This window comes from Ceratotherium simum, chromosome 2, assembly GCF_057802395.1.
Source record: "Ceratotherium simum simum isolate JZ-2026a chromosome 2, ASM5780239v1, whole genome shotgun sequence".
NCBI lineage: Eukaryota > Metazoa > Chordata > Mammalia > Perissodactyla > Rhinocerotidae > Ceratotherium > Ceratotherium simum.
Window position 1 is genome coordinate 95,517,455 of NC_141901.1, and position 10,856 is coordinate 95,528,310.

General features: G+C 49.5%; 1 protein-coding gene across 5 annotated transcripts in view; it reads right to left on the minus strand.

Moving 5' to 3' along the window:
- LEPROT (leptin receptor overlapping transcript) overlaps positions 1-7,368 on the minus strand; it is a 37,214-nt gene extending 29,846 nt beyond the window's left edge. For 3 of the 5 annotated variants that reach the window (XM_087449448.1, XM_087449435.1, XM_087449439.1), the window contains exon 1: positions 3,656-3,729. In XM_087449448.1, coding sequence (XP_087305574.1) covers positions 3,656-3,659 — 4 coding nt within the window. In that variant the 5' untranslated portion in view covers positions 3,660-3,729. Of the gene's footprint in view, positions 1-3,655; positions 3,732-7,285 lie in introns of those variants that run through there. The other 2 variants (XM_087449455.1, XM_004431458.3) reach the window with 1 other exon arrangement.
- Positions 7,369-10,856: the final 3,488 nt, after the last annotated feature.

Consider the following 10,856-nt stretch of genomic DNA (forward strand, 5'->3'; position numbering starts at 1 on the left):
TATTTATAGGCAATTTAATAAAAGAATGTTAAGATTGCTGGATTACATACGAAACTGGAGTGATCTTGTTCCACTGGACAGATATGATTTGCATTCCATTGAATAAAATTCTACAAGTTAACACGCAACTTCAAAAAAAAAAAATTACTAGTCCATTAATATGTAGATAGCTTATACTGTGTTAAGAAACAACCACACAATGTATAATCTAGAATCTTTACTGTTTTCTGTTATTACTGAGCAGTAATTTCTTAAAGGACAGAATCTTAACTTAGTCATCTTTGCTTGCTATCCCTATAAAACGTAGTAAGCGCCCTGCACATGCTAATTCCATAAAGATCTCTGGAGTGTCGGCTTGCTGGAAACTTATCAATGGCTGAGAATAAAACCCAGATCCCTTGCCCTGGCCTACAACGTCTTAATGATCTGGTCAACTTCTTCCTTTCATTTTGTCCCATCTTCCCCTCATCTGCTTCATCCGCAGCCACCCAGGCCTTCTTTCTGTTCCTTAAACACTCTGAGCCCTTCCCTGCTGAGGGCCTTTGCACGTGTCACGCCCTCTGCACGGAATGCTCCTCCAGGACCTTCTGGCTGGCTGGCTCCTTCTCATCACGCAATCAGAACGGAGAGGTCTCCTCCTAAAGTGGCTTCCCTGAGGTCCACTTGAAACACCTGCAGTCACCCTGAGCACAGCAGCCTCTAACTTTCCGCACAGCACTTATTCCCATTGGACATTTTGTTTACGAGAACAGGGATCTGATCTGTCTTGATCAATCACCATTTATCTCCAGGACCCAGAATGACGTGCTCCATTCATATTTACTGAATGAACAAAACAATATATGGATTTTAAGTTTGAAAGGCATGAAAAGAAATATGCTTGTTAGTAAAAACTTTAGAAACACCCTAACGTTTATTATAAGAGATCACAATAATACTGTATGCACAAAAAGCGATTTTCTTCTCAAATGTCAATGTTTTGCATAGATTAAAAATTGCCATCTGCTTTCCAATTACATTTGCTCTATAAATACTCCAAAAATATTCTTCCCCATCAGTTAGACATTTATTATGCTTCATTCCCTGAGGGAAAAAAAAACCATAGTCTACTCATTTTTATATATACCCATCACAATAATATGTATCACCACAACAACACAGATCCACCAGAGAGCCAGCACCTCGGAGCAGGAGCTGGGGTGAAGCACACTGCAATGAGAGCTTCCCATTTCAGCCACAGATCTAGAGGGCAGGAGGGTAACCAAAAAGCAAGACGGGGAAGTGTCCTTCGTCAAGAGGACTCAGGACGGAAACACTGAGTTTGGACTCTGAATTTTAAAACAGAGGGATTATAGCATGTTTCAAGAAACACCAACCACTATTGTTGGAAGGGGCTTTTAGAGATTCTCTAGTTCAAAGCCCTTATTTTACCAGTGAGGAAACTGAGATACAGAGAGGAGAAGAGGTCTGGAATAGACCCTGCTGTCACCTGGCATGCCCACAGCCAAGAGGTCTCAATTTTCTTCCTAAAACACAGTAACGGTTTTCTGAAAAACAATCTAAGAAACTATGTTCCCATTCACAGTAAGCCATCAATATTCAACTAAGAGACCTGTTAATGTAGAAGCAATCTTGTTTATATACAAAATTTAAATATTAAATATATACTCGTGAGTAGACTCGTAGGCCAGGGGTTGGCAAACTTTTTCTGTAAGGGGTCAACAGTAAATATTTTAGGTTTTGCAAGCCATAAGGTCTCTGTCTTAACTACTCAACTCTGCCAGTATAGTACAAAAGTAGCCAAAGATAACACATAAACAAACAGGCATGCCTGCGTTCCCAGAAAACTGTAATTAGAAAAACAGGCAGCAGGTCATATTCGGTCCGTGGACCAGTCTGCTAACTTCTGATGTAGATGATATTCCTAGGTTACGACGATTAGGATATAAAACTAACTCTTTGTAGTAGCACTAAGGGACATTATTTTACCTTACAGAGGTACAGTGGATCAGAGAGAATGAAAACATCTGGATTTAGAGTTGGTTGTGGAATAATGGAAAAACCTCTGGTCAAGAGAGTCAGAACACAAGTTCCAATTTGGGCTACGTCTTTAACCACGCTGGGCTCTGGTTTCCCAACTAGAAATGAGGATAACAACTTACATCCCGAAAGCTAGACTACAGTAACAGCTGTGACAGCTCTGGACAAATTCAAGTCATTGCTTATACTGGATCCCTCTTGTGTTCAAACGATTTCTGTGATGGTCGGCCAGGACTGGGCTGACAGATTTGAACTCATCAATCTCATGACAACTAGCCCCAGCTGGTCTAAGTCAGTCACATCATCTTCTCTCCAGCTGCTCAAGCCAATCACCTGGGACACATCCAGGACCCCCCTCTCCCCTTGTTGAACTCTGACGACGATGAACAAAACCCGTTGGTTCGCCGCCTAGATCTCTCGCCTTCCTTGCCACTCGTCCTCCACAGCCCTAAATGTGCTTGATTAATGGTAGTAGTCCCTACTAGTCTTCCTGACTGCAGTCTCAGTACCTTCCCATCTAGCCTCACATTTTTTTTAACACTGACCTTTTTTTAACATAAACCCCCCACCCTCCAAACCTGTTCTCAGAGTACCTTCCCAGCTCCCACTGCCTGATGGATAAAATCTAACCCCTTCTCGGGTACACAGAGTCCTAAGGACTGACTCGACACCCCTGACCAAGCCTTCTGTCGCCCGTCCCGACTACAATTCATGCTCTGCCATAAAGAACCACACGTGGTCTTCTGTCTCTGGGCCTCAGCATATGGCCTTCCCACTGCCTCAAGTCCTCTTTGCCCAGATATCTGTATGACCTGTGACCCGCTTCCTTATTTGCTTTACGTTTCTGCTCACGTCACTCTCCAGAGAGGCCTTCCCTGACCACCCTCGCCCCAGCCTCTGTGCCCTTTCTTCTTTGTTCTTCACAACACTTCTACCTCTGATAGAATGTACATCTTTAACCTGTTTATTGTCTGTCTCCCCCACTGAAATCCAGACTCTGAGAGAGCAGGACCTTTGTGTTCTTATCTCTTAATCCCCACTTCTCATAACGGTGGCTGGCACACGGTAAGCCCTCATCCAACAGCTGTGGAATAAAGAAATTTGTTGAATGTTCCCTCTGCCTGGAATGCCCTCCCTGACCCCTCAGCCCGATAAACTCTTAGTTATCCACCAGGTCTCGGCTTAAAGACGACCACTTCCAAGCAGCCCTCCCAGCCTCTCGCAGGGAACGTCAGGCGCACGCTCCCGGAGCCCTCCCTGTCCCCTGCACACATCTCTGCCAGAGCTGCAGCTCACTGACGGGACCGTCTGCCGGCCTCTCGCTCACGAGTAGAACTGCAGGCTCCTCGAGGACAGGACCGTGTCTCTTCTTTCCTGTATTCCCAGCTGGTCCAGAGCTGGTGCTCAAGAATTGTTCATTAAATGAATACATCAATTTTAAAAACAGCTCTTCCTCGCACAGATACACCTGACCTACGAAAGGACTGGGTTCATAATTTGGGCTTCACTGACTCATTGGTTAGAGCTTGGTGCTCAACTGGCCAAACTTGCTAAGGCCCACACCAGTAGTGACAAAGACACACAAAGAACAGTTCTTTCTGAAGTGATAACTTACCCATAATCCTCCAAGGCACATCCCAGCATAAGAAAAGTCAGCCCAATAGCCCCACTGAAGGATAACGCCACAAGAGCTGTGAAAAATAAAACCAGGAGTTACAGGGCCAGACCAGGGGCTGCCAGGGGCTGGGGGAGGAGGGGAGGAATGGGGGGTGACTCCTAACGGGTACAGAGTTTCTTTTAGGGGCGATGAAATGTTCTGGAATTAGATAGTAGTGATGGTTGCACAACCTTGTGAATATACCAAAAACTACAGAATTTTACACTTTAAAAAGGTGAATTTTATGGTATATGAATTCTATCTCAATAAAAAATTTTAATTGAAAAAATAAAAGGTCCCAAATTAAGCAAATGTAGTGATTTACTTATTCCATTAGGTGATGTTACATTTGACTAGCAAATCACTGTGCACGTCCACCGCATTGAAGTCATTAGGTAGAGAAAGGTCTCCAGCATTTCCAGTACCTAACCCCTACCTGATGTATGAATTCCCTCCTTATTTGTCACAAGAGGCCAGCCAGCCAGTCTGCACAACTCCAGTGAAGGGACACTCACCACTGCCCGAGGCAGTCCATTTCATTCAGACAGTTTCTAAATGCTGAAAACCCTCTTTCCTTAAATTATCTGCAAAATTACCTCCTGTAATGTACACCCTTGGGTCATTTTTGCCTCCCAAACCACAGGACTTCACGTATTTGAAGATTGCTTTCCCATCTTCATAGAAAATGATTCTCAACTAGTACCCACTGAATAAAATATTTATTCCCGGCATCTGTTGGACACTAATCTCCAACGGGGGAGGAACATATCTGTCCTTGTCACGCTGCGCTGCCGCGTGGGAGACAAAGAATATCAGAGTTGTTAAAAAATCTTGAGCTCTGAGTCACCAACATGGGTTCAAATGTTAACTCTGCCATCGCCTGGTTGTGTGACTTTGGGTAGAAGCTGAACCTCTTTAAACGTGATTTCTCACGCTGAAAGTTTGTGTCCCCTCAAAATTCATGTTAAATCCTAATCCCCAATGTGATGGTATTAGGAGGTGGGGCCTTTGGGAGGTTCTTGAGGCCCTCAAGAACGGGATTAGTGCCCTTACAAAAAAGGCCCCAGAGAGCCATCTCATCCCTTCCATCACGGGAGGACACAGCAAGACGGCCCTCTGTGAACCAGGAAGCAGCTCTCACCAGACATCGAATCTGCTGGGACCTTGACCTTGGACTTCCCAACCTCCAGAACTCAGAAATAAATGGCCATTTAAGCACCCCCATTTATAGAGCCCTAAAGGACTAAGACACCCACCCTCTTCTCTGGCACCCTCTGCTGCTGCCCTAGCACAGCCCCTTAGCATCTCGTGCCCACCTCCCATGGTGACTCTTCCAATCCCTCTTCCACACCGCAGACAGTGAGCTCTCAAATACATAAGGCTGGCGTCACCCCTTTGCAGTTGCTCTCACAGCCTACGAGTTGTTCTGGCACCGTGGCCTGACCCCCAACTGCCTTCCAGCTTCAGCCCTCACCACTCTCCCACTAAGTTCCCGTCTTACTAGCAGAGCTGAAGCTCCTGGAGAGAACACGGGGTGCTCTTTCATGCCCCCTGCCCTACGTCACGTGTTGTTTTCTCCACTCGGAATAAACTCCGCCCTCACCCCATCCTTTGCCAAGTGAAGCCTTATTGATCCTTCTAGATTCCACTGAAGGATCGCCTCTTCTGTGAAAACAGTCTTCTTCCTCCCTGGAGCAGGGTTAAGTACTCCCGTCTGTATTAGTTACCTAGGGCTCATAAACAACATACCACGAACTTCGAGGCTTAGAACAACAGAAATTTATTTTCTCACAGTTCTGAGGCTTGACCTCTGAAATCAAGAAGTCAGCAGAGCCGTGCTTCCTCTGAAGGCTCTAGGGAAGAATCCTTCCTGCCTCTTCCTAACTCCTGGTGGTTGTCGGCAATCGTTGGTGCTCCTTGGCTTTCAGATGCATCACACTTTCTGCCTCCCTCTTCATATGGTGTTCTCCCTATATGTCTCCATGTCCCTCCTTCCCTTTTCTTATAAGGACACTAGTCATGGGGCTAGGGCCCCCTCTAATCCAACATCATCTTAACTTGATTACATCTACAAAGACCCTATTTCCAGATAAGGTCACATTGACAGGTACTGGGGAGTTAGAACTTATATCTATTTGGAGGACACAATTCAAGCCACAACACCATCTTTGTGCTCCCACTGTATCTGAGCACACCTTAGACACTTAAACAGTAATATAATTATTTCAGGCTCTTGTCATCCGACAGTAACTTCTCATTTATCTTTTTACCCCAAGTCTCAGTCATACAGTAGTCTCTTAACAAAAGTCGAACTGAATTATCTGCAAAATGCTTCCTTCCTTTAGTCCTTTTCCATTTCATAGTCTCTCTTCCTTTTTACTACCTTACAATTTCTAACACATTCACACATAAACATTAATACTATTCGACAGTTTCTGGGCATGACTAAACACAGTGCAGTTCTGAGATACTACTTGTCATCTGTCTTCTGCAGTGGCCTCAAACAGATATATTTCACACTGGACAGTGTCCAAGTAAACCATGTTTACTAAACTGACATCGAATAGACAAGTCAGCCAGAAATAATGATAAAATGTGTCTCCTGCTAACAGATCACACACTCATAAATTTCATAGTGAACACACACACGCGTGCAAGTACACTGTATACATGTTTATAGCAGATGTTGATTACCCGGGCAGGGAAGATCTTTGGGTACAAATTTCAAAAAGGATAGGAACTCCAACATAGAAACAAGTTATGCTCCTATACTCAAAAGATTAGAAATCTAATGGTTTCCTACCAACATAACAGGAAGCCTTCTCATAACCTCTCCCATCCCCCATTCCTCTGAAGGCTCACAGATAAGGGAAGCGGGGTTCGTGGGACCCCTTTTTGTCAACTGCCGTTCAAAAACACATACTGCACAAACCCTACTTTTTCGTCCGTCCACAGAGGAATAAACACTGAAGAAAGTAGCGATAAGATTCCACCTAATCTACTCTCCACAGTTACGAGAACGACAGCATCTCTGGGCGCTTTCCGTTGGGACACCCGCCTGCAGTCACTCCGCCCAAGTGGAAAACTCATCGGAGCAAGAGGACTAGGCTCCCCGACGCCGAGGACAGTGGAGACAATGGCTCCCGGGAAGAAATGGAAACTGCGGAGCGGCAGGAAAAGGGAGGAGAGGCGTTAGCGTGGACACGTCAGGAAGTGGAAACCTGGTCAAAAACCGGGCAGCGGCAGGGGGGGACGCTCGAGGAAGCGAGGAGGAGTCGGGAGGTGATGCTCGAGGCTGGCCCCCGGCTCCCAGGACGGCCCGCCCCGGCCAGGCCCCCCAGTCCCGGGGGGCCGGGCAGGGCGTGAAGGCCAGTGGGCTTGAAACAAGGGGCTGAGGTCCCCCACACGCCCTCCAGCCGCGCCCCGCGGGGCGAAGGGAGCGGGCGAGCGCACCCCCACCCGGCAGGCGGGAAGCCCGGCGAGTCTGGGGGAGCCGACCCCGCGCACGCGCCGGAAGCGCTGCTCCCGGTGTGGCCCGGGGCGGGGGGACCCCGCCGCAGCACGAGGGGCCGGGGGCCGCGGAGGTACCTTTAACGCCCGCCATGTCTCTCAGCTGGGCCGCGGCGCTTCCGGCTTCCTGCCCGGCCCAGACCCGGAGCCCCCGCGGGGCCAGCCCCCCCGCCCCGCAGAGCCCGCCCCTGCCGGTCTCGATCCCCCCGCCCACTCCACGCGGAGCCCCGCCCTAGCCGGTCCCGATCCCACCGCCCACTCCAGGCAGAGCCCCGCCCCTGCCATCCCGAGCCCGCCCCCATCTCGCAGAGCCCCGCCCCTGCTGCTGGGACGTAACCCCCCCACCTGTCTAGCATAGCCCCGCCCCCGCTCAGTCATAACTCCACCCCATCTCACAGAGCCCCGCCCCCGATCTTTCATAACCCCGCACCCATCTAGCATAGCCCCGCCCCTGCTGGTCATAACTCCGCCCCATCTCACAGAGCCCCGCCCCTGCTTGTTCGTAATTCCGCCCATCTCGTACAGTCCCGCCCCCGCTTTTCATAATCCCGCCCCATCTCGCACAGCCCCGCCCCCCCCCTCATAGCCACCCCATGTCGCAAGCCCCGCCCCCACTCGTTCATAACTCCGCCCCATCGCAGAGCCCCGCCCCTGCTCATTGATAACTCCGCCCCATCTCGCAGAGCCCCGCCCCATCCTGTACAGCCCGGCCCCCTCTTTTCATAATCCCGCCCCATCTCGCACAGCCCCGCCCCGGCTTGTTCATAACTCCGCCCCGTCTCGCAGAGCCCCGCCCCTGCGTGTTCGTAATTCCGCCCATCTCTTACAGCCCCGCCCCCGCTTTTCATAATCCCGCCCCATCTCGCACAGCCCCGCCCCGGCTTGTTCATAACTCCGCCCCATCTCGCAGAGCCCCGCCCCTGCTTGTTCCTAATTCCGCCCATCTCGTACAGTCCCGCCCCCGCTTTTCATAATCCCGCCTCACCTCGCCCAGCCCCGCCCTCTCGCTCCTCGCCTCCCCATGTTGCAAGCCCCGCCCCCACTCGTTCATAACTCCGCCCCATCGCAGAGCCCCGCCCCTGCTCATTGATAACTCCGCCCCATCTCGCAGAGCCCCGCCCCATCCCGTACAGCCCCGCCCCCGCTTTTCATAATCCCGCCCCATCTCGCACAGCCCCGCCCCGGCTGGTTCATAACCCAGCCCCCATCGTAGAGCCCCGCCCCGGCTTGTTCATAACTCCGCCCCGTCTCGCAGAGCCGCGCCCCTGCCTCAGGATCCGCTCCTGGGTCCTCCAGGCAAAGCCATTCGCTCAGTGTAGCCCCGCCCTTGCGGCCCGAGCTCTCGTGCTAGGGCCCGAGCCCTCCGCCTAGACCCCGACCGTGCCCCACGCGCCGCCCTCCAGCCCGGCGGCTGGGACCTCGGCTCCGCCCCGCCGCCGGGTCCGCGGGCCAGACGGACCCCGCCGCCCGTTCGGGACGCGTCCCGAGGCTTTCATGAAACTTTGATAAATAGCTGTTATTTTTATACTGTGGGTCCTCAGCGTCTGCGGGTAAGCAAGGCCGATTTAAACCTGGGAGGGCCATTTTGTACTTACTTTCCTCACGGGGAATGGAGAGTTTTGTCTTGGTGGGGACCATCTGAAAGAGATCTTCAAAACCATCTGGTCCAAGTGCTTCATTTGACCTTTACGGAAAGACGCTCAATGGGAGACTTGCCTGCTTCACACAGCTCTTTGGAGGAGGCTGAATTATGGGCCACTTACCCCTCCTTCCAGCCGAGAACCACTCCCCGGTAAGGTGCTGCCCCACTTCTATTGCTTTTTCTTAATTTTCGAGGGACTGAAAGATAACGGGGCTGGTGGGAACCCAGGTTCCGCCGGCTGCCTGAGAGGTGCGCTTTGTCACCACCACCATCTTTCAGGATCCCCGCTCGGTTTACTTCATCAAAACTGCACACTGAGCATATTATTGTCTCTCCACGTTTAATCACCTGTGAGTTGTTTATTTTTCTAGCTCCTCCCGTTCCTCCTCGCAGATGGAAGGTACACTTATTAAAAGCGTGGCGTTGCAAACACCTGGCTCACTGCAGATCCTTGGAGATCCAGAATTCCACTGCACTCTTGACTTTGCAGCCTGCAGTCTAACTCAAGATCGTTGAGAACTTCTCTTTCCCTATTTTGAGTATCATATTCTTCCTAATTCCTGTGAATGCACTCAGGGGAGACTGTCTACCACCCAAACCCTGGAAGCCTATCCTTTTTAGCTCCCTTCCTGTAGTGTCAAGCTGCTCTCAGGAGGAAGTTAAGACTTTTTCTCCTTAGCTGATGAGGATTTTCTATGGGATCAAATCTCCCCATTTCACCTTCCATTCCCAACATCTGGCAAATGTCCGGAAAGCCACATATAAGGTTTGCTGGAGGCTTCCATGTCAGCCTGAGGCTGGTCCCACAGAAGGGAAATGATCTTGGACAAAAACACCATTACTTCAGAGGCACAGCTTGGTTCAAGAGCCTTAGGCTTAGCAGTAAGAAACTGGAAGACAGTGAAAAGCAAAAAGATGAGGCGTCTGCCCCAGCGTAGTGTCTGGAACCAGAAAAACGCAGAGACAGTTTTGGCATCCAACAAGTTTCCTGCCTGCACCAGCCGTCCTTTCCAGTTTACTAAACACTAAAGAGAGAGTTCGCCATCTTGCCAGAGGCTTTCACCCTCCCTTGAGAAAATCTGCTTTCCTCTTGCCAGGTGTTGCCCTGAAAAATTGTTCTTCTAATTACCCATTCTGTGTTTCATCGAGAATAAGTCACCAAAAGCAGAAAGTAAAACCTTAGAAGCTGAACCCTATCCCCGACTTGCCATCAATGTGTTACATGGATGTGTAAGATCGTGTCCTCTGTCATGCTGCCTAGCACCGCAGTGGACTTCTCCAGATAAATTTTTATATTCTCTCCTTGCTCTCAGTTCTTTCACACTATGAACTAGGTTTTATGTTTCCATTTATAGATGAGGAAACTGAGGCTCAGATAGTAACTAGTGAATAGGGAAGCTGAGGTCAAGCCCAAAACAGTTCCACTCTGAAGTCAAGACACTCAGACACCCTACTGTGTTCCCCATGGTAGATCTTACGCACCAAAAAGGCAGGAGCTGTCGTAGAAATTAGATATAACAGCACCTTACGTTTAACAGGGCAATCAAATCCATTCATTAATTTGATTTTCCCTTACGTATCTATTAGTATCTTACATACAGTAGACACAAAATATTGGTTGAATTAACAAATATTAATAAAGTTCACCATATATAGTATCATTTCTCCCTATCCTACAGAAAGATCTAGCCTCAACCTCCAGCTCTGGGTATGCTTCCATTTCCAGGGGTAGGATCAACAAAACCTGCCTTTCAGAACTTTTTGAGAGTTAAATGAGAAAATGAATACATACAGTAGCACCCAGGGCCGTGCATGCAGGACAGACGCAGTGGAGCATACTGCATTGGGGCTGGCTCTCAAGTCAGCGGGCAAGTTAATGCAAGCGCGAGGCAACACTGCTGAAGTCAGTCAGGGTTAGTTTTCCTTCCTGACCCTCAACAGCACTCCTCACAAAGCCATTCCCTTTGCAGAATCTACAATGCAAGTCTCTTCGCCATTTTATGCAGA